At 39.0% G+C, this 27040-nt stretch overlaps 1 protein-coding gene across 5 annotated transcripts in view; it reads right to left on the bottom strand.

Moving 5' to 3' along the window:
- The window catches only part of Wwox (WW domain containing oxidoreductase), an 895605-nt gene that overhangs the window by 635116 nt on the left and 233449 nt on the right, over positions 1-27040 (bottom strand). For all 5 annotated transcript variants that reach the window (XM_063246722.1, XM_063246724.1, XM_063246725.1 and 2 more), the window contains exon 7: positions 1905-2090. In XM_063246722.1, coding sequence (XP_063102792.1) covers positions 1905-2090 — 186 coding nt within the window. The remainder of the gene's footprint in view (positions 1-1904; positions 2091-27040) is intronic.

Here is a 27040-nt window from a genome sequence, read left to right as displayed (position 1 = left end):
AAGTAAAACACAGTGAAGACACAGGGAAGCTAATAAATATTTTGCCTAGGGGCAGTCTAGCATAATATTTTCTGCAAACATAGGACTTTATTTTTCCCCTAACAGGGGGTCTTGACTCCAACGAAGAGATTCCACCAAGGTTTATGGAGGTAATTAGATATCAACACTTGTATTTTACAACTTGGTTTAGGACTCTGGGTCCTTGAGTCACAAGCTGCCCCGGTATACAGCTCACTCTGGGGGCCAAGGCATACAGCAAGTATAATAAACAAGCAAGCTTGTGGGAATTAGCATTTTGTAGAAACACCCCTTAATAATGTGTGAAGGATAACTGGGAAACGGAAAACCAGAGCCAGCCCTCAGACAGAAGTGGGCCTGACCACATACTTCAGGAAGGCATTGTCTAGAAACTGAAACAGATCTAATTCAGGCCGAGGCACTAGCTTCCAAATGCATCTTTTAAATGAAATTAAGATTCCAATCTCCAAGGTAGGCATGAATTACATGGCAGTTAAGGAGAGAACAAAGACGTCACATGGAATAGCACTGGAGGTACAGAGTTACAAGGGGAAGCCAGCAGCTGACAATTCGACATAATCCCCCATTAAATACCAGCTCATTTAAACATATCCCGTGGTGCCCTCCACATCTGGCAAACGATTGGGGCTGGCAGATTTATTTCTAGAGCTCTCTCTCCTGCTGCCCCCATGGTAGCCTCCCTAGCTCCTTAACAGGCCACTCTACTTTCTTTCACAAACCTGGTGTGATTTGCAAAGATAAGGCTGTCCAGATTTTGTTACCACCTAATTACTAGATGATTCATGTCTTTTCACACGGGGGAGGATTATTACTGGCATTTCCCTTTCATTTCAGCCATCATAAATTTAAAATGGTAAAAGTAAATCTCTCTGTAGCGTGTCACTTACACCATAAGCCCCTGTGTTTGGGAGTGATAAAGGGTTCAAGCTAACCCTTGGCTGGTCTCTCTCTTCCAAGTTGAAGGGGTTACATTTTATGGAAGTATATTTAAAAAAATAAGCTTCATTCTGGGTCACTAAAACATCTCAGGACTTAAGAGGGAGAAGAAGGGGGAAAATAGGACTGTGCACAATATTTTATTTCCAGCTACTCTGCTACAGAGAAAAAGCTTCTCCCAATGCCCACACCAAGCAAATGGGAAAAGAAATCTCCCAAACAAGTATTAAAACCAGCCTCACCCGCCCGGCAAGTCCTTTGTCTTTCCTGAGTGCTTCTTTTTAAACAAATAGTTGTTTATCCAACTCCAGAAACAAATATGCTGAAAATACGACGAAATTTTCAAAAGTCTTTTTTAGTCAATTGAATATTCTCCTAATGGTAATAGAAGAGAAGTGCCATCTGATGTTTTAATTGAAATTTTAACCAAAAGAGGCATGGCCAGATTTCTAATATGTTCTAACTACAGTACTTCCCTTTCCACAATTACACAGCTAATGCCTGCATTGAATTCCCTAATTTCTCATTATAAAACAATTGGATTTCATCGCACAGCCTTTAATTGCATTGTTTCTCCTGCTAGAATAACTGCACATTCTTCTTGGTAAGATGTTGAAGTTGTTGAATTACAAATCAATAAAGGTCACGGCATTCAGATTTAATCAATTATTATTCCATCTCTAAGCTAAATCAATGAGGAGCCTGAAGTACAGTTGTAAAAACACTGCACATTGCTAGAGACAGTTCCCCAACATTTGCCCACACTCACACAGGCAAAACAAGAGAGAAGAATGAAGGAGGCAGGTTGCAGCCACTCATCCACTTGGGCTTCTGGGAGTACTGTAGGCCTAACCAGAAGTCACCCCAGCACAGAGCCCTAGGGGAGCTGTAGATGATGCGTCCCTGGAAACAGTTAAGTTCAAACTCACCTATGGGACTCAGAAGAGACCAGGACGACACGGGCAGGGGCCGAGCGGCACAAAATGTCCTGCAGGAGCTGGACCAGGTAGAAGTGGCCCAGATGGTTCACCTGGAAGGTGGTCTCCAGGCCATCTTTCGTGAGGCTCCAGGGAAGACCAAACACCGCAGCGTTGCACACAAGCACATGAAGAGGCCTGGAGAAGAAAACAGCCTGCGTTATATGGGGCTGGACACTTTCACGACCAAGAATGACCGACCCCGGGAGCAGTCATTCCGTCACCGTCTCCCAGACACTGCTCTGCTGCAGAGGAGGCCCCAAGACCTGTGTGCAGACCTGTGACGCTGCCAATGAGGCTTTCCCGGGACAGAAGACTACTGACGTGGAAGCGAGGACAGTATGAGGCAGACTGGGATGAGACGTCACACCCCCTGGAACCCAGGTTCAACCTTTCATGAGCTGTGTGCAGCCTAATCCATCCAGCGCTCACCTTATACATCTTTAATCAAAACAGCCTTTTAAATAGGAAGAGTAAGGAGAAAACATGCTACAGAAAAAGGTGACATGGGTCCAGCACTTAGTAGATGCTAAGTAGACACAATAGGGGGAGAGACTTCTGCCTTAATAGATACGTATTATTTTTAGAGGTCAAGTTAAATCTATATGATAAAAATTAGCCTGGCAATGTATGAGTAGAGTGTATATAAAATTCTCCCCTTTTATATACATTTAATCTGTTTCATAATGCAATTTTAACCATTAGGTTATACAGTGAGGTGAAATCCTAGGTCCTCATGAAAAAAACAAAGCTTAAGTAAAACCATTTTGATATACAAATCAGAATCATACAACTAAATATTTAAGGTGATTCACAGTATTTGCAATTAAAACATAAAAATGAATTAAAAATGAACAAAATAACAGTAGAGAAGTCATTAAATGAAGTAGAATATATTTATGATATAAGTATAAAGCCATTAAAATTTTAACAAATGTATTCTATTTTATAAAATTTTATAAGCAACATATAAATTCTAGAATCACATATGCACAGAGAAGAGATGAGAAGGTTACACAAAAATGTTCAAAGGCCCCAGAGGATGATGGAACCCAAAGTATCATTATTATCTTTTTTAAGAATTAATCTGTATTTTCTTCATTTTTACCACAACTAGCATGTATTAGAGTAAGGACATGATTTTTATAATAAGTAAAACAGTAAAACATACAAATAAATACTGAAGAAGAAGGAGGAAAGGAGGAGGAAGGGGAAGGGGAAGAGGAAGGGGAATTATTTCAGGAATTTAGCTAAATATTTAACAACAGTGAAAAAATACAACATTAGCCTTTATAAGAGATCGAAGTAAGAGGTCAAAGATCTGCCCTTTTGCCTGGGCTCAAAAACGCATCCAAAACCTCTGAGCTTCTGATTTTTGTCTGTAAAAGGAGGCACAGGGAACTGATGGTACTCATTTTTCTTACATAGCTCTAATGACAATGGCTTTGTAGGTGACATCTCCTCCATGATATGGGAAAAAAATATTTTCTAAACTTTCATTTGAAAAAATTCAATGTTTTTTTCCACAGAAACTTTTCAAAGGGTTATTAATACTTGAATCAGGCTGACACTGTCTCCATTCTCATGAAATTGTGACATTTTTTTGAGAAAAGCAAGCAAACACTATTATTCAATAAACAGGAATATAAAGAAAAGTTGATACAACATTAAAATGATCTGTTATCTAAAAAGTAAAAAGAAATTGGCAAATACATGCAACAATATAAGTGATTCCTGTTTTTGTTACGTATTGAGTTTCTACAAATCATTAAGAAAATACTCTAAATAGAAGTACTTATATCCATATTTTAAAATTTTGTAAAAGTAGATTACAAATAAATACTGGAAGGTTTAACATGGTCAACTCTAGGAGAAGCAAAAATTATGACAAATTCTACTTAAAAAGTTGGAAGATTTATTTATATTATTTATTGTTATGTATATTAATATATTATTTATTAATTATATATTATTATTTATATTATTATGTTTTTATTATCATTTTTAAAGCTGGAAGGAGTATGTATTTCTGCACCCTGGACAGCAAGCTGAAAATGTATATCCGGAGAACAGGAAAGACTCATGTTATTTTTTACTCAATAATCCTGCTCCCAAGCATGAAGAACATGGTAGCAGGACAGAGGGATCACTGACACCAAGAAGGAGGAGTATTTATCATTAATGTCAGTTAGAATTGCCAGGGCATGACTAGAACAAAAAGCAGGACAACTTTTAGGCAGTTTTGTATTACTGTTTTTTAATTCCCTGCATACACTAAGGCCCCAGTGTAACTGCACAAGGATTACATGATTCCCACAACTACCCCCTCTCCCAGACATGGCTGTTCCTGTAGTGGTTGAAAGGTGGCTTCCAACAGACAGATCCACCTCAGACTGTGCACATAACCTTATTTGAGAAAAGTATTTGCAAATCTAATGAAATACACAGTCATGAGATGAAATCACCCTAGATTAAGGCAACTAAAGGACAGTGGCCATTGGATTTAGAGTTAAATCATAAGCAAAGATGAGAAATAAGATACACAGTGAGAAAGATGCAGGGCAGGGGCAGAGATTGGAGTGACAGAGAATCAGCCAGGGAACACCAAGAATGGCTTCCAGGAGGCAGAAACAAGGACAGAGGCATGGAAGGGACTCGTCTCAGAATCTCCAGATGGAATCAACCATATAGACGCCTTGATTTCAGACTTTTCGCTTCCCAGATGGTCAGAGACCAAATTTCTGTTGTTTTAAATCATCCAATTTGTGGCAATTTCTTATGTCAGTCTTAGGAAATTACACAACTTCTAAGTAACTTTCCTAAAGAAATATCCAAAATTCAGATAAAATATACACATAAAGATGAGTGATAATTACATATAAATGAACTAAAAGTACAGAACTACATATCAACCAGAAGCAGCTTAAAATCCAGCAATAGGAGAAAGGATAAATAAGCAATGATTAAGCCAAAGGCTCACAAAGTTCCCCAATTCAATGAATAAAAGCAGGAAACTGAATTTTGTACAAGTAACTGCGAACTGTTTCAGCCTCTCTCCAAAGGAGACTTCTTTGTATACAATTGACAAGAAAGACAATACAGAAAAATGTTAGCTCTGGGTACATAGGAGATCATTAAATTATTTGTTCCTTTTGATGATTTTTGGCACTTTCCTACTATTCAACAAGAAGCATGCATTGATTTCATAATTTACTGAGATACAATTCATTTACTATACAACTTACCTGAAGTGTATAATTCAATGGTTTTACCACATTGACAGTAATTTGTGATTATGTGTGAAACCACCCTCATTCTAATTTTACAACATTTTCATAAAAATTAGTATTCCCTGTTCAGTTTCTATTCACATCCACAATATCATTAATATACTTTCTGTCATGCAGACTTATCTAGACTGCATTTCTCATATAAAGAATTCTACAATTTGTGGTCTTTGTTACTGTCTTCTTGTGTAATGTTTGCAAGGTTTATCCACATAATAGGAACTATCAGCACTTCACTCATTTTTATGACCAAAAATATTACACTGTATGAATGGGTCACATTTTACGTATCTGTTCACCAATCGATGGATGTTTGCTTTGTCTCTATCTTTTGGTTATACTGAATATTTCTGCTATTGACATTCAGTCAGAAATTATTGTAAACGAATTCTTTCTGATGAGTACATACTTAGAAGCAGAAGTGCCAGGTATCATGGTAGCTCTATCTATGGCTTTTTCAAGAAGTGTCAAACTATGCTCCAAAGTGGACATCTCATTTACATTTCCATAAGAAGTGTGTTATAATTCAAGTTTCTCCAAGCTCTCAAAATACCTGCTGTCTTTTTCACTTTAGCAATCCCAGGAGCATGAAACAGTATTTCCTGGTGGTTTTATTTGCATATCCCTAACGGCTAAAGATGGTGAGCATCCTTTTATGTGCTCAGTGGTAATCAGTATTTCTTTGGAGAAACAGGTATTCTGAGCCTCTGAATGACAAGTAATCTTAATTGTCCACCTACTGGATTGACAATCCTAGAGAAGTGACCTGATGATGGGGTGGGGGAGGGCGTTATACTCAGCGTAGACCAAGCCACTGCACCTAGAGTTAGGATGGGGTTACGGGGGTGTGCCTTCCAAGTATGTCTCTCTCCCTGGTGTCCTCCCTGTGTCCTGCTTCCAGGTCATCATGAGGAATCAGCTTTGCTCCAACATACCCTTCAGCCACCATGTCTCCCCCATGAAGCCGTCAGCCTTGGACTGAACCCTCTGAAAATATGAGTCAAATTAAACCTCTCCTCCTTTAAACTATGGATGTTGGATTATCTGGTCACAGCAATAAGAAAGTAACTAGCATACTGTACAGAACTTCTAGCTGTTCTTTTCATATTGAAATATAAAAGCTTTTACAGATGTGAAATCTTTGTCAGATATACAATTTTCAAGTATCTCTCACATTCTATAGGTTGCCTTTATATTTAATTTTCTTTCTTTTTTTTTTTTTCTTGATGGGATCATTTGTAAAGCTTTTAATTCTGGTAAATATTTATGTTTTTAACTTTTGTCACCATTTTCTACCCCAAAATCACAAAGAAAAATTTCCATGTTTTCTTCTAAGAGTTTTATAGTTTTAGTCTTACATTTAGTTCCATGATTCATCTTCAGTGATTCTCAATACAATCAATGTAACTTCTCCTACTTGAAAATACGGACTTGTGCAAATATCACTCAATGAAAACATTACTCTTCCCACACTGAGTTAGTTTGGCACTATTGCTGAAAAGTCAACTGATCGTATGAGGGTTTATTTCTGCACTCTCAATTCTATTCTATTATTTATCTGTCCACACTTAGGACAGTACTAGAGTTTTCATTAAAGAGAGATGGAAGTCTGTCAATTTTGTTCCTCATCTTTAAGCTGGTTTCCTCCTTTTAGGGTCCTTTCCACTTACAAATAAAGTTCAGGATCAGCCTTTAAATTTCTACAAAAAAAAAAAAGCGCCATTTGAGATTTTGAAAGAGTACATTAAATTTATAGACCAATTTGAAAAACACTGACATCTAAATAATATTAAGTCCATGAACATGGGATGTCTTTATATTCTCTAGGTATTTCTTAATTGCTTTCACCAATATTTTATAGATTTGAAAGTAGAATTTTTTCAAATCTTTTGTTAAATCCAATCCTGAGCATTTTATTCCTTTAGATAGTACCGCAAGCCAAATTACTTTCTTCACCTTAAGTGGGAATTGTACATTGCCAACGTGCAGAAACTTATGCAGAATGACTTTAATCCTGCAGTCCAGATGAATTCATTTGTAGGTTCTAATGGTTTTGTCATGGATTTCCTAGGATTTTAAACATACCAAGTTATTTTGTGTGCAAGAAACTAGGAAACTAAATGCTATAATATATGAAAAGGACTATATGTTATGAACAAGAAGTCAAGACATACTTTTTCTCTTTTCAATGTAGGATGATTTTTTTTCTTTCTGCTTCTTATTTTTTCATTTGATTTTTTTGTTTGTTTGTTTTTGTTTTGTTTTGTTTTGTTTGTCTTTTTCCTTTTTTTTTTTATCGGTACCGGGGATCGAACTCACGACTGCCTGCTTGCAAGGCAGGTGCTTATGCCGCTGAGCTAAATCCCCAGCCCCTCATTTGATTTTTGATTTTGCCCAATTGTCCTGGCCAGAATTTCTAATACAATATTTAGTAGAAGTGATGGCAGTGAACAACCTGTCTTATTTCTTGATCTTAACATTCAAGTTTTCAGTATTAAATACAATGCTAGATGTAGGCATTTTGCTGCTTCCCTTACCCGATGGAAGAAATTTCCTTCTATTTCAATATTCTTGAGTATGTATATAATGGAATCATATTAAATCTTTTATGAACACTGTTTTCTGCCTACAGAGATATTGTTCAGATATTATCTATTATATTGATTATTTAATGTTAAACTAGCTTTGAATTTCTTTTATAAAACTCCTTGGTTATAACATATAGTCCTTTTCATGTATTATAGCATTTAGTTTGCTATTATTATGTTGAAGATTCTGTGTCTCTGATTGTAAGTGATAGTGATCTATAATTTTCCTGGATATGTTTGTTTGGTTTTGACATCAGGAAATACTGGCTTCAAAGAGTTAGTTGGGGAAAAATTTTCCCTCTTCTATTTTTTATGAGTGTTTACAAGGAATTAATATTAACTTATATTTGGTCATTTAGCTTAAATCAATTCTGTGACTTGAAAGAAATACATTTATAAATCACTTTTTTGGTATTCAAAACTTTTTATGTGTCTTGTCCAATTCTTTGTTCAGGACACCAAGAAAGAATCTTTGAAAGAGTCTACTGAACCCCAAAATCCAGTAATGATTTGGTTCATTTTTGTAAATCATTGGGGATTTTTTTGTTTGTTTGCTTTTGACCAGTAACTACAAGGTTAGACCTTTGCCAAGACCTTTGTATATAAACATGGTTTAACTGTCACAATACTCCTCGGTGACAAGCATTATTATTGCCATTTTACAGACAGGAAAACAAGAGTTTAGAAGCAATTTTAGTAAGAATAAAAGTTAAGTATCAGAAACAACCAAATAAAGAAAATAAATATATAAAACAAAAGGTTTATCTGACTTGAACTCTATATAGAACACCTTCTCTCTTAGGTTACCGAAGTTGAATGGATAAGGCCAAGTTCTGACATTCTATGGCAGCTCAGAGATGGCCAGTCAGTTAACCTCTGTAAGTCGGTATAGTCCCTTCTAACTAGGACACACTGTGTACACCCCTCCTGACTTTGTGACAGGCACCACTTATCAAGGTAAACCACTGTTACTTCCTTTATTTCCAGGCCCTTCTTTTTTATCCACAAGAGAAAACTCCTCAAAGAAGATTTCTGTAGTGTTTACCTGCTTTTAAGATAAGCCTGGACATTTAATTTAGAATTTTGACATCACACCTTCACACAATGACAGCTCCTCCTCTCCTTACCTTTCTTCTTGTCTTGTATTTTCTCAAGGAAATGGAAACTGACCAAAGTTCTCACCTTGGAGAAAAGAACCCAGAGGACCTTGGGAATCCTCTCCTCTCACCAAATTTTAATACCCTTCATTAATGTTAATTGCACAACACCAGAGGCAAAATACTTACACAGTACCTAAAATGTGTCACCTCGATTAATTAAAAAAACGAGCCCATGGAATACGAAACTATAAAGTACTGGACTTTTTTTTTAATTATAAAGACACCTAATTGGCTTGTACAAAAGGAAATGAATTCCTTTTGCCTCACTTTAATGAGGTTTTTATTATTCAAATGGCACATTTTGCTCTTTTTTTGACTAAAAGCCATTGCAATTCAAAAGGGACTGGGATGATGAATATTTACAGAATATCAAAAGAAAAGTTCAAACTATAAAGACAGAATGGAAACAAAAATAGTATCATTTCAACCCCTAAGATGTCATTAGTTGGCATTTTAAGGGACTGATTTTTCTTTCTTTACTTCCCCCCATTTGCATGGATTCTGACTCAGGAAAGATTAGTGTTAATGGAGGAAAGAAAAGGTTGCCTACCCTGGACAAAAATGCAGATTCTAACCAAGGGATGGCAGGACACTCTCTGTGCCTCACAGGAACCCATGGACAAAGCATCTGCATTTCTGTATTGAGCAGGAGGAGATATTCTTTGAGCCTCTGACTACCTGAACGGGGTTGGAAGCAATGATCCCTTCTACTACAGTCAAAGCATTCTTTAAAGGCCACAAAACAACCTCTCAGTAGCTAGGGTGTGAGGGATTCAGATTTTACCAATGAGGGCTCTGCTTAGAACCTACAGGAATGACACTGGGCCGAGCTTCACCTACACAGTCAGGCTTCCAGATGAGAGCAGCATCAGCAGTGCATCATGCCAGCAAGACAAGGGGTGGTGGTGAGAAAGGAAGGGAACCCTAGGCTGTCACCACTGTGCTTCTGGACAGCTGACCTCTGGGTGGCCGCAACTTGTGCCTGTGCCCACTTTCTGGCATGTTCAATCTTTCCCTCTCCGTGGCTCATTCTTACTCTTCATCAGCCTCATCAGATATTCCAAACATAAAACAGGAGGGAAAAGGATGAAGGTAAAAGGGGAAGAGAAGAGAAAGGAAGGCAGACGGGTTCAAAACTGCTGCAAAGAGAGACAGCCCCCTAACACTGGAGCACTGTCAGGGTTGGTACTAGCCTCTCTCTTCCCAATAATGGTCTGTAGTTCTGAAGCATTTGTCTCTACTCAGGCCTTTTTCCTTGTGTCAAACCACTTCTTATCACCAAGCAGACTGACTCCATCCCCAGACAAAAGGGATGGAGTCACATCTGCCTGAACGGCAATGGCTTCTCCATCAGTAAATCCAGTACTCTTGCTCTGACCAGAAAGGATGTCCCTGGCCCCGGGGACCAGCAGCTCCCTGGCGCTGGGCTCAAGTTCCTACAGCAGCTTCTGGACTTCCTGGGGTCATCAGTGTCTCTGCACTCCTGCAGCTCTTCCTCTTCTGCCCATGGTTCCACTCCCACTTTCTTTGTGTCAAGTCAAATACCTGTACACAGCAATTATCTCAGTCCCAGGAGTCTGGCCAGAACTCCCATGAGGATAGCTCCAGCCCCAGATACTCCCTACATTCTACAATCTCACTTCTATCCCTTGTGGGCCTTGCCCTCCTAGAAACACTCCTATAAATCCAGGGCAACAATCCCAAACCTAAGCTCTTCCTATTCTCTCACCAAACCTTCTCCCCTCCTGACGCCCCTCACTTTCCCCTAGCAGACATGCTACATGCTGCAGCCCTCCCCACCTCCCAAGGGCTGCTCAGAACACTCTTCTTTGCTCTAAGATTCTTCATGCTTGAGCTTCATCTGGAAACTCTGCAATACCTTATTCAGAAGTTCTTAAACACTATCCTCATGTTTTATAAGGTAAACCCTGGTGGAACTGACAAAAATATAGAACATGAGCTCATTAAACTTATTACCAATAGGCAGTTACATGGGTCAGAAAACCCAGCTGCTACACAGTTCCTTGGCCTTTACGTCATCACCAAGGTACAAACCATCCATGGTACTAACCTGAGTAGGGCCAGGAACTCAGTGTTGTCAATAAACCTCCCGAACAACCCTTACATGCTAGCTATTTGGAGAGTCTTGCTTCAGACTCTGCTGAGGAGTAACTAACTGGCAAAACCCAATGGCAGCACATCCTAAGTGTAAGTTAAATATCAGCTTTTGAGGTAGAACATCTCCCAAGAGGCACTCAGTGTAGAGCGTACACCTATAATCTCAGCACTCCGAAAGACTAAAGCACGAGGATTTCAAGTTTGCATCTATTCTGGGCAACACAGAAACTTAGTGAAACTATATCTCAAAATAAAAAATTTAAGAATGGCTTGGGATATAGCTCAATGTGGGGCCCTGGGTGCAATTCTCAATATTACAAAGGAAAAGAAAAGAAAGGAGAAAAAAAAAGGAAAAAATTCTTGGCCTTCATTTCTTTCTGGGATGCATCCCATTCTGCATTGCTTCACACTTTCTAGGACATGCCAGAGTCTCTTTGTGCTAATGTTATCACTACCAGTAGACAACAAGCAATATCCCAAAGGAAAGAAGTCTTTGTTTTTTCAGAGACTCTCGGTCAAACTTCTCTGCGTATTTAGCTGGACGTGTCCTGATCGAGGCTCTATCTTTATAACATGTGCTCCATAGTCAACTAACAGGCTATGCTTTAGTCAACTAACAGGCTATGCATCACATAGTACTTAAGAACTGAATTAAGGAAGTGGGGAAAAGTGGATTTGGTTCTGTTTAATCAATAGTGACAGATTCATTTGTGCACTGGAGACAAGACGGACCCATTTACAACTCATGGAACCCAAGAAACAGGCATACAATTTCAAAGTTGAGAAGAAGAAGACTGGTCAAAAAGTCTGGCAGCAAGCAGCAGCCACCATCTTGGAGCCGAGTTACAGTGAATATATGTTAATAAAGTTGCTACCATAACCCCCCAAAATGAGGCCAGAAATTTCACACCAAATAAATATTCTTCAGAATACTAAGACAACTGTGGCTTTTGGGAATTCCATTTCAGACACAGCAAAAGAATGAGCTCAGTGGACTTTTATGTAAAGAAAAATAGTTTCCAAATTCTTCTTAAAACATCATACCAAGGGGCTGGAGATTTAGCTCAGCGGCATAAATGTTTGCCTTGCAAGCAGGCAGTCGTGAGTTCGATCCTGGTACTGATAAAAAGGAAAAAAGACAAAAAAAAAAAAAAAATCATACCATCTGGTTGGAAGCAAGTTACAAGACTTCAACTTCCTTAGAAATACTCTGAAATCCAGTGGAAAGGGCATGAAGACTGACAGTTCTATAAGGAAATTATTTCAGATTTTTCTCCCAGAAAAGGGTAAAAAGGTGGGCCCCTTTTTAAACCACTAGGGCTGTTGGAGTTTGAATTCATGGACATATGCGGAGCTGACTACAGCAACTGTCTCCTATAGCATCCCTGCCCAGTTATAGCTCTCCAATGCAGCGAACCATCAAAGCCACAGCTGACCAAAAGGCAGTGTACATGGCACTGGTATTGGGGTTGATGTATAGAAAACCTTAATGTGTTATACTTATACAGCATGACACATTGGAAAACCTATGTTAGCAACTCAAACTCACATTTTAAGAGACCCTCTTGAGAATGATTTTTTAAAACTGGTGATATTAAATATTACATAATAGTACACATTGACACACTGATTCTGCAAAAATCATGAAATAATTCTCAACTGACTTAAAATGGGGGAGCCTGAATTAAAATCAATATGAAGGGCATCTTTTAGAAAGAATAAATTTCCTTTTACATGAGACATCCCCAGTAAATGCTAACCAAATTATTAAAAGATGAATGAGAAAGATTCACTCTAGTTAAAGAGTATTTTTTTACATTGTACTATTTTCTTAAGAGAATTCTTCTACCTGGTACAATTCCAGCAGGGCAGAGAAAAAGAAAACTATAAAACAGGTAAAATTCACTTTTTAGCCTGAAGTCTACCTTTCATTAGCGTGCAAGTTAATGAACCTTTCTAAGCCACAGCTGTGTGTCTTATAAAAGGGAACTTAAATGCCCACTTTATTTGATAGTTGTAAGATTTTTTTTTAAATGTTTAAAGTGCTTAACATGACCCTTGGTAAAGACTGCACCCTAAAATATATTCTTTTCTTTCTCAGATAACTGTTTTCTAGACCTTGAACTCTTCTTCAAGGATATGGTACCCACTGATAATGCAGAAATAAGAAGCATTTACATGATTTTCTTGTACATTTATAGAATGCCTACATATTTTTCCCATCCCCTTATCAGAGTAACTAGGCAAGCACATCCTGAAAATGCTAAGAAGGAAAGTACATAATGCAAGCTAAATATCCACATAGGACTCTACTGTAAGGACATGTGGTCACTGGCCTTCAGTCGTGCTTCTAAGTTTTAAAGGTCCTAGAGATGTCAGGCACTTAATGAATGCCATCAAGTATTAGATTAATAGTTAACCTAGAGGGGAGTCTGCTATCAAGATAACCTAGCCACACTGAATTATTATTTTTTATTTCAGCTGGAGTAGAGAAAATAATCTGAAACAATCACTAAGAGTAGAATACAACGCTGGCTGTACACACTCGAGACCACCAAGAATTTTTCATTTCATGCATCATTTACAACTTCTTATAGTGGATTCCAGAACATCAATGCAAATACTTAACAGAAAATGGAAACACTCTTGTTTTTGTTATTTTCTTAAATTTTTGCCTTATGTCCATTATCTTGATTATATTTTCCCATCCCATCATCCACAGTCCCACAGTGAAATCACAACCTCATTGATTCTAAATGGGGGAGAATGTAAAACAGGCAGATGGACATCCACATCCTCCCCAGGATGGCTTTCTATGGGAAGTGCACTGATGTGATCATTGCACACCAGTGCAACTGGCATGGTATCTGCAACACAGGGCCAACACACAGGTGCTACAGTTTGGGGTCTTTCCATTGCTCTCCTGCCCTTTGCATTTGGTGCTTTATGTCCTGTGTTGTGGCTTCCTGGGAATATTTAATAAAATGGAAAACCAACAGTAAGCACAGTAAGAATGGGGAGAGAGAGAGTAAGGAGAAAAATCAGTTACTAATCTCATAACTTCTCTTGAACATAGCTCCCATAGGTTGAGACAAAGTAAACCAACCATGTCTTCTGTAGAAAATTATCATCTATTCATCTGAAAAATAAATCCTGGTCTCTTCCTGAAGAAACTGAGTTATGATATGAAAGAACACTTGGGAAACTAAAATGGAACTTAGTAAATTCTACAGGCAACTCGGAGAATGTAAATACCTTTTATATGTACATAGAAGGGGAGGAATTGCAAGCTGAAGAGTGTTCGGGCTAGCTTTATTTAGAGGAGAGGAAACTGACTATTTCCCACATTCATGATGGAGGAGGTCTAACAATAGACAGGAAAGCCTGAAGCACAGAGTGTATCTGAATCACCTGGCGCCCCCATACCTGGGGTCGTGCCTGCCATAAAATTGGAGTTTGCTGAATTGCTAAATCCCTGGAAATTAAATAAGATACCACTTGGGAAATCTCTGCAACTTTGCATATACCAACTAAGTTCCCTCTCTTCTGTTTTAAAGTATTGCCTACATACAGTCAGTACTTTTTCTTTTTAATTATCTACAAGGCAGTCACTTGGGTACCATTTGCCTGATGTAAGGACCACCTGTATTTAGTTCTTTACAAATGCACAGGAACCAACTAATCTATATTTCTCAGCCTTGTCCTACAGATAAAAAGAAAATCTGCTAAGAGGGACTGCTCTTCTGATTCTGAGTTGTGGAAAGCGAACACACATACCTACCTACGTACATCTCGTGTCTGAAGAGTACAATGTGAATCTTGGGAAATTCTGCTCTATGCATAGGCCACAGAGCTTGTAAGTTTAGACTACCTGCAGCGGGAGCAGTTAAATGAAGGGACTGTGCAGCTTCGAGTGTCCAGAAAGCTTGAGTGAAGAGTGAGAGTCAGCGGTCAGTGACCTGAATGTGCCCATGAAGAACAAGTTTGTCCTTCTTTCTTAGACTTTTCCATGGTGGAGGGCTGGAGTGTAGGGGACTCACCAGCCGTACTTTCAGTGCTTTTACTGAAATAATACCTGGTCCTCTTCTCTAAGGAAACTGCATCTATTTAAGCACTTGATTCATTTGATAAGTGGGCAAAATAAAGACAATGAACAAATAACTGGCCTTCCGGAAACACATTAACATTCCTTCAAATTAAAATTACATTTTGTGGACATAAAACAGTATTAAGCATTACAAGCCATTATTTATGACTGCTGCAATACCACAGATGTATAACTTCTGCTGAAAATTCATGGGAAGGAAACATTCTTTTTTATATATTTATAGAATAGTTGCAAGTACCAGATGATGATTTCATTACAATTATGCAAAGAGACCTTATTTAAAACATAATCTGCAGTTCTAACAAGGCAGAGGTAAACGTACATGGACAATGGAGAAAAAAATGTTGGGGTAATGTGCTTAAGCACATGGTCAAGTCAAACAATAAAACATCTCATGCATTCTGTACCTTTCCCTTGCCAATGATGACTTTTTCCTCTGTTTTGCCTAGAGATATATGGAGCTGTAATAGAGTTCAGAAAGCCCCTGACAGCTGTGTGCTGCCATTCAGACCTGAAAGATTCCATGTTATGATAAAAATTAATGTACTCTGAAATCCTCTGGGACTTTCTGGGCCCTGGGTATATAGCTAATGAAGAAATACAACCTTGCTGGAGAACAGCACGTGGCCTGGAGGAGAGGATTAATTTACATGTGGTCATGGTGTGGCCCTCTGTCACCATTTGCAAAGTGCCTGGACCCCGGTGCTGAAAGGAACAAGTGCTAACTGCTTAAAATTACCTCCTGGGTCAAGAGAAGCCACATAAAGAAAAAGCTTCACAAAATGATTTAATCCAATCAAATAGGACTTGATAGTCAATTCTTAAACCAAAAAGGGACTATCAATATCTTGCTTCCCAGTAGGCAACACTTAAGGATTTGGGAACTTCTCCCAGGAGAGGAGCTTCCTTAGTGCCTGGACAACCCCTGGGCAGACACTCCTCCAAGAGGGCCAGGAAAGGACACTAAGCTTGGGAGGACTGTGGTGCCCTACGAGAAGCTTTTGTGGATCCCAGACACTATCTTCCAACGCCTGAAGCCCCAGGTATCACGGCGTCCTCCAACAGGACTACGAGAGTAATCTTAAGCAGAACTACAAGGATAATATTCATGGCAGTATTGCTTACAGTAGCCAAAGTGGAAACAACCCAAATATCCCTCAACTGACAAATTGATACACAAAAGGTGGTACAGCCATACAATGGAACATTTTCTAGCCATAAAAAGGAATGAAATATTGACGTCTGCTACAACATAGATGGACCTCAAAAACATTATGCTCAGTGAAAGAAGCCAGGCTCAAAAGACCACATCCGTACAGCATTATTCCACCCATATGAAATATCCACAATAGGCAATTAGAGACAAGAAGTAAATTAGTCATCACTGGAAACTAGAGGAAGGACAGGTGGGAATCTTTGCTAATCTCAATCGGCTTCCTATCTGGAATGATGGAAATGCTCTGGAATTCAGGATTGAAATGAGTTCTGTACTTGTACCAACTTCCTACAATGAACACAATCACATGTACTGCAAATATGCACTAATGAAAGTCCAAAATCTGTTTTTAAATACTAGTGCTAATTGTACAAGACAGTGTAGTAAAAAGAATTGACCTGTACACTGTAAAGCAATGAATTTTGTATTATGCAAATTATATTTCAATTTGAAAAAAGTCTATCTGGGCTCTGAGAAACCATCCTGACACTCTGAGAGCTGGTTATGTAATTTCTAGCCATGTTCCTTCCCCTTTCATTGGACCAGCTGCGGCTGACAGCTACGTGGGACCTGTCCACCTTAACAATTCCATCCTCACATGACCAGACTCAGGAAAGACAAGTTAATTCAGTGTAACTATAAAAATCTTTAAAAATGTTCTGGATAATGCTCTGGTTACATGGATTTAGTTCATGACAGTCTATTTAGCTGTTTCCATCTACTATAAGAATTTTTTTTCATATCAAGTTAAATTTAGTCCTTAAATTTGAAATCATTTTTTAAAAAGGGCTAAAAACTTAAAATATGATTTTTAAAAACTGTTATTCAGAGTATTTTCCCCAACCTTACTGTATTGTTTTACCAATTTACTAACTTTACTAAATGACGGTGAAAAACCTAGAGGGGAAAAGGTACTATTACAAATATATATTTTTCAAAAGTGTTTAAATTTTATACTTATAAGTGCACATATGTTTTTAATGTCATCCCTATGGAATCTGTCATTCCATGGAACAAAAAATGACCAAGGTGATACTCTGAAACATGAACAGTAGTGTTAATTGAGGGGTAATAGTGTATTCATGGATGAAAATTTACGCTGCCTTAGATTTGCTTTAAAATACTCTAGCAAGAGAGCAGCTACAGATCAGATAAAAATGACCATATGTTGGTAATTGCAAAAGATGGTTGAAGGGTGTGGAAAGGTCTTTTAGACCTTTCTTCCTTCTTGTATTTGCTGAAAAATCGCCACAGTGGGGAAAAATTCAAGAAACAAAGACAAAATAATAGAGGGGGAAAACAATGAATGGTTTGCTTTCTTATGCTTTTCCATGTTTTTTATGCTTTATAATGGGCATGTGTCATTTTGTAGTCATAAAACTTGCATATGCTACCATAGTTAATACACAATAACAAAATCAACAGGTTAAAATCTGCCTAAAATGTCAAGGAGGCCTTTAAAAACCAGGTGAACTCAGGCCATTGTGATCACAGCAGAAATCCCTGCAAAAAGGGGCGCACGATATGGGGCTGAGGGTAGAGGTCATAGCACGTTAGGCCTGGCAGTCTGCCCCTCTGTGCAGGTGCTAGGTGGCAAAGTCACCCTTTCCATGGTGGGGTGACGGGGGAGCACACAGGAAACAGACACAATCTTAGGCAAAGCTCCAGTGAGCCTGGAAAAATCCTCCCACAGGATGACAAACAAGAAGAAACTCTGCATGGCCCAGGAGACTCTGGGGTCCAGTGCTAAGTACCTGGGATTAAAATCTCTTTTGGAAGCAGGATCTCCATAGGTTATATCTATTTCTTATCTAAAAATTAACCTGAAGTCTTCTCTTGAACAGAGTGCATTTTATTAAGCTTGGAGCAGGAAAAATAGAGGGTCCTGTTTGGTGTGAGAAGAGAACTGAGTGAGAGAAGGTTCTTGATACACCTGGAGGGACACGCTGGAGCTGTGGTTCTGCTAAGAGCTCCTCCTAGGGGACCTTCTAAGACAAAGGGGTGGGCTAGGGATTGATGACAATGAGAACAAGAACAACAGTCAGGCCGCTCCTCTTCCCGCCCTTCCACAGACTCACTGCTCAACTCCACACACTTCCCCAGTAACCAAAGGGAAAGAGATTCTAGCCCCTCTTCTGCAGTCTCCACCACAAAGCAAAGTGCCTTCTTGGCTGCAATGGGTTCAGATGGCTTGATCAAACCCTGAAAAGAGAATTTCCACACTAAAGAATGGAAAATAAAGGCAATTTTAAAAAATACTACTCAGATTTCAATAATAAGGAGTGAAAAAAAAAATAATGCTATATTGAGTAGTGTCTGGTGAAGGTCACCCATAATTTCCTGGAGGGTAATTTGGTTTCACAGAGCAATGATACTGAAAGACGTTCATTTGCTTTGACTAAGAAAGAAGTGGTGGCAAGTGTATAATACATGTGCTGCAGCAGGATATTTGCTATCATGGAAAGTTCTAACAGGTTTGTCATCCTTATCTTAGGATCTCCTCTTCTAGAAATCTATGCTAACAAAAAAGAGGTCCAAAAAGATGTATGTGCAGGACATCATTCAAGTGTCTATAATAGCAAAAATCAACACAGCTACTTAACACTCAATATTCACTAAATAATGTTACATATGTGGCACAGATTACTATAAAGTTCTAAAACTTCAAACTAAAAAAACAAAAAAAAATCCATACTCAATAGCACATGAAAATGCCCATGATGTAGCTAGTATGCAGAAAAGTGGAACCCAGAAGGATATGTGGAATGTTACCACTCAGTCAAGTAGGATGGCTTCACATATTGCTGATGAGAACATTAAATGGCGTGGCAGAGGAGGTAAAGAGTCTGAAAGTTTCCCCAAAGAATTCAACATCCAAGTTGACACATAAGGTAGGAACTCTACCCTTCGGTGTATAGCCAAGAGAAATTACAACATAGGTCTGCACAAACACGGGTACATGAATGTTTTCAGAAACCTTGATGGCAATAGATACAAAGTAGAAACAGTTAAAATGTTCATTGACAAGTTAAATAAAATAAACTCAGAAAATATAATAAAGGAGCTGAGAGGGTAGAATGTGGGGGAAGGGGAGCATCACTCATTTGTAACTGCGGATGCTGGCACTGGTGTTGGGCACGGTCACACAGACCCCACTGGCTCACTGCCTTTGCTGTGAGCAAGGTTTGAGTGCAGCGACAGCTTCATGTTCCCCAAAGCCCTGTTCCCTCCCAGCACTAGCCCACGCCTGGCATGCCATGCTTACTCCTGCCCTTACCCACCACCAGGTTCTATTCCCAGTCAAGGAAACTGAACCCCAAACAAGTGGGCCGTTGGTTGAGAGCCATTGCTCAGAGCCATTAGTTGAGCCTGGGCTTGTGGAACACCAAAGCCCCAGTGTTGTGCAGTTCACCACACTGATGGTTTTAGAGAACTTTTTCTATGCTACAAAGCCTTTTAGGGCAAAAGAGTGTGGAACAGGTGAATCCAACAACTCTCCTGAAGTCCAAGTGGAAAACAACAAGGACAAGAGACTTCGTTCATTGCTGGGCTGTACTCAGTTCCCCAGATAGGTGTGGCTCCCAAAATATGCTGAACACTAGAAATATCCAGGGAGCTGTTAATAATCGAAATGCCAGGTCATGCGCCAGATCATTCTCTGTCCTCCTGTGTCCCTTTATCCCGTTTCCCTTCCTTCCTCTCTCCCTTCCTCCCTCCCTCTCTTTTCCTACCATCTGTCCATCCATCTATTCAATGGCCCATCGATCTACCCATCCATGCTCCACAATTAAGTCAGAATAGCAAGGGGAGCAGCCACGCATTAGTGTTCCATAACGATTCCCAGCTGATTCCCTCCCAGCCAACTTGAGAAACCTCTCTGACAGTATCTTGGAAGTTCACAGATGTGCTATGGGAAATCCAGACATCATGTCCTGTTTGGCTGGAGATAGTCCTCTAAAATCCATTTCCAGAAACTATGTAACTTACCAATTATGCTCATGCAAGACAACCAGATACCTTTCTCCCTTCTGTTTTCTGTTATCAATGATTATATAACATCAGTTTAAATGTCTTTTTGATTTTGAGTCAGGAACTAAATTTAACAGCAGTATAATATTAAATGGTGAAGAAAAGCTAAACCAAAGGATCTGTTTACATTTTTTTGAATGACAAGGTACTGAGTAGAGTTCCTCAAAATGAAGAAAAGAAAGCACTTACAATACTGCAAACACAGTGCAGTGACAAGTGGTTCAACTAAAAATATAACCTTCCTGCGAGATTTTCAGCAGGCTGCACTGTGTAATCTTGCTGATTTATTTCAAATGTATGTTCAAGTTTTTAGGCTGACAAGAATTAGCTTCTCAACAATTTACTGAGGAGAAAAGATGGCTCCCATGTTATTAAGATGTGATTTCAGCGTGGTTTAAGCACAACTCAACGTGTCAATTACATAAATGTAGAATTCCAACGTGACAATGGGGTTGGTTAGGATCGTACAAGAGGGAAAAAATGAAGCTGGATTCATGGGCCAAGTTGGAAAACAAATTCTAAACCACAGAAACTGAAATGCTTTTTCCAAGGCTTACATAAACCAAGAGTTCTCTGCAAGGAACCAAATGTTAACACCACCGTGGATTTGCTGCAGCGATGGCTGTGTGGGTGGTCTCCATAAAGGTCAAAGAACAGGCTGGATGGATTGGGCTCACAGGCGTCTGTCCTGTCCACTCCAAACAGTGCCAGGCCAGCTGGCCGCCCAGGCCATGGCATCTCAGGGAAGCCCTGACTTTCAACAGACAAATATATTTGTAGATTCCTAGAAGGGAGCCGTTAAGTTATCTGCCTGAAATAACTGTTTATATACAATTGCTTTAAATGTTGTTTCCCAAGATCAACAAACATAAACCCTCATACCACTCAAGGAGATATCAGTTCAAGGATCTTCAATGGATGAGGGCTGGTATCTTAAAAGTAAAGTCTGGTTCAGCAAATTGAACTAAGTGTCTCCATTTTTTCCCTTTCTTCTTTGCACCTTTCCTTTCTTTCGTCTAGCCATCTGTCCACTCATCCATCCATCTCCTTTCTTGAGCTTATTTCTATGCAGATAATGTAATAATTGCAAAAGATGATGATGATAATAACTGAAAACTAAATAAAAGCTACGCATATTAGGTACTAGTTGTCATAAACATTGTTATTTAATCTTTCAAAACAATCAAGTGTATTACTATCATCCCTACTTCTTACTGATGAAGAAACTGAGAATCATAAAGATAAAGGCATTTGCCATAGTGTCCATCTTAATAAGTTGCACATCATATTCAGAGCTATGTCAGTGATGAAGTAGCCAAGATTTCCCTCCTATGGGACTCAGTCTAACTAAGAAAAATCATCACAGGACAAAGAATCCCCAAAATACTCCATGGGCTGACATGGTGTGCTACTGACATTTCCAGAAGTGACTTGTCAATCAACTGTCATGCTGAGATGAGCAGAAAAAATTGAGGGCAATGCTGTCAAGGATGTGGCACAAAGCCATCCAATGAACTGGTAATGGTCACTGGAGGGCGAGGAACAAAAGCAGACTCGTGACTCGGAATCCAGAACCTATGAACACTTCTGTGAGAGCCACAGCAAGAGGCAAGGGGTTTGCAGAACAAGGTTACAAATAACAAAAGGAAAAGGGTCCAGTCAACAGGCCTGAGTGGACACACAAACATCACCCAGCTGGTCAGTGTCAGGGCTAGGTCTGCACTTTAAAACAATCACTGTGGCATTTCAGAGGTATATATAGCAAATGAGCGTTTGGTCTTCTGTCTACCTGATAAGTACCGTTTTGAAGACAAGTAGGAACTAAGGGCAAATGAACACTGACATCTGGAGTAAATATATAAAAGCAACTATAAATGATAGTAAATAGCTGCCATTTCTGCGTAAGCGGACTCCACAGAGAGTCACCTAGATATTTGGAGGTAAACAGTCTTAGTGCCTTAATTGAAGGGATGAGCCTCTGTTCTATTGAGTTCGTTTAACCTCTTTTACACATATTTCAGCAAAATAAATTCTCTTGGTGATAGAAAATTGGCTGGAAGAAGCATCTTCCCCAACCTTGAAGTGACCTCGATAATTGTCCAAGTAGGCAGTGGTTGTCATCCATCCTATTAATGGGAGAAATCTCCTTCGGAGGCAGTGTGTTCACATGATGCACTTCCCATATGAGACAGAACTTTCTGCTTCAACCAACTACTGTCTAAGCTGAGCTCAGTGCCGACTTTGGTTCAAGTTCTAGCCCTACAACCTATGAACTAGCATGACCTTTGTCAAGGTGCTTAATCTCTTCAAGCTTCAATTTCTTCATCGGTGACACGTGGTCATTTGTTGTTTAGGCTGAAACATAAAGCATCACCATTTTGGATCTACTTTCCAGTCCTTGTAAGGCTAAGGCAGTTGGCACATAAGTGCTTAGTTGGGCATGACACATAACAGTGATAAATATCTGCCATCATCATCATCATCATCATCATCATCATCATCATCATCATTCAGTTTCAGGCTCCAATTAGGGCGTCAGTGTCTTTACTCAGTTGTTGTAGTTGACCTGCTTTCTCATATGGTGATATTTCCAAAACTTAGCACAACACATTGCTCTACAAATGCTCTTATCTCTTCTCTCAGCTGGTAAGAATACCAGAGCAGTCTATACAGAGAATTGCAATTAACCACACAACATTAGCTATATGAACTTATTTATCTTGACCAGGCCTAACATAATTCATTTTACAAGAAAAATAATATGAATTTCTCATGATGAAATGGGATGGTATAAAAATGAGTTACATTTCAGAGAACTAAAGGTTGTAATCCAGGGGCTGGTTCACCCAGTGTCATCCCAGATCCAAAGTCGCACCTACTTCCTGATTTTGTTAATAAAGTTTTATTGGTATGCTGTTTATATCTGCAACTCCTTTTGCACTACTACAGCCTCCCTTAGACCTTAACAATGCACTCTACAATGTATCAGAGACTGCAGCAAAGATTACCTGGCTCACAAAAGCCAAAGTATTATGTGACTGTTTATAGAGTAACTTTGAGAACCCACATCTAGCCAAGTGCCTTAAATGATCATTGTTTAACACTACCGGTGTGCTTTATATTATTTGCTAGAGATAAAAACATAATTATCAGTCTATACCTACTGATGGCTGACGAATGGAAAAGGTAGCCCCACAGAAAATCTAAACACCCTGCCAAGCTAAGCTTGGTTGTAACTCTTCCTGAGAAGGATCATTTGCTTGTATTGTTATTAATATATATCTCTTTCATTTCATGAAACATGATAGTGATGGTTAAACTGAGAATTCTATTAGGAAATTTGAAAATATTTTGTAAGTATCACTGTTAAATCAAACATCCTTTTATTTACTCCTTAGCCATAGCAATGATGACTTTCTGGGATAGCCAAAAGATGTGCTTAAAGATTTAGACACTGATATTATATGAATTTATCAAAAAAAGTTCTTAAGCATCATAACTGTTACAAGAGCTGGAGATTAGGCACAGGAGACATGAGAAAGCCAGTGGCTTAATTGCAATGCTTAGCCTAGTTCCTGGCACTGCTGTAAGTGTTGAATGAATAATGCAGTGAGGACAGTAAGTTTTAAAAGGAGGGGACACAAGGAAGTCATAGGAAAAACTCAGGTACACCAGAATTCACAGGGAGCTGTAGTCTGTCGTAGTGCCCCTCACTTATCTGAAGAAACACAGTCTTAAGGTGACTCAGATCAACTGAAAAAGATGCCTAAAGCCAAGGGAAATAGAAATATCAAAGAAAACAAAATCGAGACATGTCCTCTACAAAAGAATGGTGAAGCTTCCCTCAGGTCCAGGGCTTTGAGTCTCTGTGAATAAAGAGTAACTAACAAAGAGAAGATGGAAAAGACTCAGCAGAGTAATAACTACTCTGAGATCCTCACTGGAGCATAACCATGGTAACAACTATTTCCGCTTGGCTCTTGTCATGCTAATAGCTGATGGACAATATGAAACTCATTTCCTGTCTTCTCCTGGTTGCCAGGAATCTCAAGGCTCATTCATCAGCCCAAGTTTTAATGATTATGAAAACCCTTATGAGAGGCACGCTTCCTCTCTGATGGTATCTGACAAGTCCTCATTTATCTCTCTTCCACATTTCAAGTAGATCTCTTATTTCTATCTTACGATACCGTGCATAGTCTTAAAAACCTCTCAGCAGATTAGGATCTAGAAATAATCATATACATATGCATAATAACCATATGCACAACACAGACATGTATCTGGCTATTTCATTAATGGCCACCGTCAACCATCTGCATAGCATAAGTAATCACCCACTATACACAGAATTCAAGATTGTGAACCAGAGATGATGAGTAGTTTGCTCACAGCCACATTGCTAGTAAGCAGCAGAGCTGGAATTTAAACCTAAGTTCAGTTGGTCCCCAAACCTGGAGTGCTTTCACTATACCTAGGGTTGTGTGCTGATCTATAGGAATTAGCAACCTGTGGTCCCCAACAAATCTGGCCCACTGTTTGCCTTGTAAATAAAGTTTTATTGGGACACAGCCATGTTTATCCATTTATGTGCTGATCATAGCTGCTTCCACACCACATGGCAGAGGTGAGTAGTTGCAACAGAGATCTTATCACCTGAAATACACTTACCTCTACACTATAATTATTATACTGTTTCAAGGTGGTATTTCTGTGGCTAACAGTATATTATCTATTTTAGAAATATTTTTAAATAATTACATAAAAAGATTTGATGCTCAAAAAATAAAGTAGCAAATGGGATACACACACACACACACACACACACACACACACGAGGAAAGCAATCTTTCCTGATGTTTTGAGCAAAATATCACAATATCATACCATATGATATTTTAATGCCTTAAAATGGAAAATGTACAGGAGAGGGGAAAATTTACTTGCATACTTATTAAAACTTTCCTAAAAAATCATAATGAAGATCAAGATTTAGAGCATTCATTATAGCTAGAATCTGCCTTCCCTTTCTTTTAGTTTCACACTGTGTGGAAAAGCAAAGCAACACGATCCCCTGTTAGGCCAACCCAAAACGATTTCTCATGTGGAGTAAAGGGAGATGAAGATAGGCTGCCTAAAACATTACTCTTCAGACTGAGCTGGAGAGAAAGAAAGATTAATCTGTAATTTACACATTAGTCTTCAGGGCAATTTATCCCTCAAAATTTGAAATTTCTGTATAATTTATAGCACACTCACTTCCATAGAAGCACTGGAGAGAGCAAACTCTGCAATATAAACCCAAGAATATTATATATGGGATTAGTAGTTTCAAGTTCTGAAAGTAATTTAGTAGAAAGTGAAAATAAATAACTTTGTTGAAGATATTTCTCCTCAATGTTTTAAAAGGAGGGAAAATCTTTATTTTCACCTTTGAAAACACTGTTCTATAGGATCTTCTAAGTGAAAAGAAACCTAATTTCTTTAAATTAGACTAGAAACAGAAAGTTGAGAAAAGAAATACAAACCCATGATCAAAAAATCTAGCCTTCTAAACTTTCAGAATTGCATAATTATTTTAAAATAAATTTCCTATCAATTTCAATTAATTTCCAGGATGAAGCAAAACCTTTGATTAATATTATAAGAGCTGTCTCACATCGGGAATGCACGTTCTGCTGTGCGCCATCTCCAACTTCCACAATTCCAGAGCTAGAGTCCAGTTTCCAATTGGCTGAAAACCTATGAAACTCAAGTTATGCAACTCTTTGGAGGAAGGAAAGATACTAAAAGGAGCACCTCGCTCACAGTGCTGTTGAATTATGCTAGGCCTTACTGAAAATGTACAGGGTAAAGGAAACTACACAGCTATGGCCAGGACAAAACCAACAAAAGCACTGCAAACAACACACTGGTGTTTATGAGTCAATTGCAAAATTACCCAAATAACTGGCCTGAAAGCAGAAAAGAGCCCCAGCTCCTCTGACTTGGATGGATGCCTCTCCCCACCACGCAGTGTGAGTCCGGCTACTCTCCAGAATCATAGTTATAAAAAAAAAATATCCTGCAAAACCCACTTTGGTTGGTACTTTACTCAGGCTTTGGGTTAGAGCTTTCCAGTAATACCCAAAATAATCTGACCTACGAGGCTTTGGCTGACTACAACCAAAACAAACTCTGGGGAGAACTAGCTAGAGGCAGGCTGAGGCTCCTGGGCTGACCACCGAGAAGAGTTAAGCAGAGAAAAATAGATAAACGAATGAAAGCAGAAGTGGGGAAACTGAGAAGACGCAGGTGTGAGTGGGACAGGACACACAGAGCCTCGCATGGGATCTGGGAGCCAGCGCTCAGGGTGCGCAGGGTGGGTAATGCACCTGGGTTCCGCTAGGGGTCTGACCAACAGCTAAACACGAAGGTGATCACATTTCTGGTTCACTGCCTCTTCCCAGAAACCAAGGAGAAGGAAGCATGAGTTAAGTATCACCACAGCGAAGCAATCACCAAAGTGTGGATCACAGAAACCTCTAAGAGGAGCACCTGGTTCCTTAAACTAGCATGCTATGTTCACATTTTTTAAAAAAT

Source organism: Cavia porcellus, unplaced genomic scaffold (assembly GCF_034190915.1).
Source record: "Cavia porcellus strain 051 isolate PalLab524CR breed Dunkin Hartley unplaced genomic scaffold, mCavPor4.1 scaffold_4, whole genome shotgun sequence".
Taxonomy (NCBI): domain Eukaryota; kingdom Metazoa; phylum Chordata; class Mammalia; order Rodentia; family Caviidae; genus Cavia; species Cavia porcellus.
Note: the sequence above shows the minus strand (reverse complement) of the source record. Positions and strands in the feature narration are given on the sequence as shown.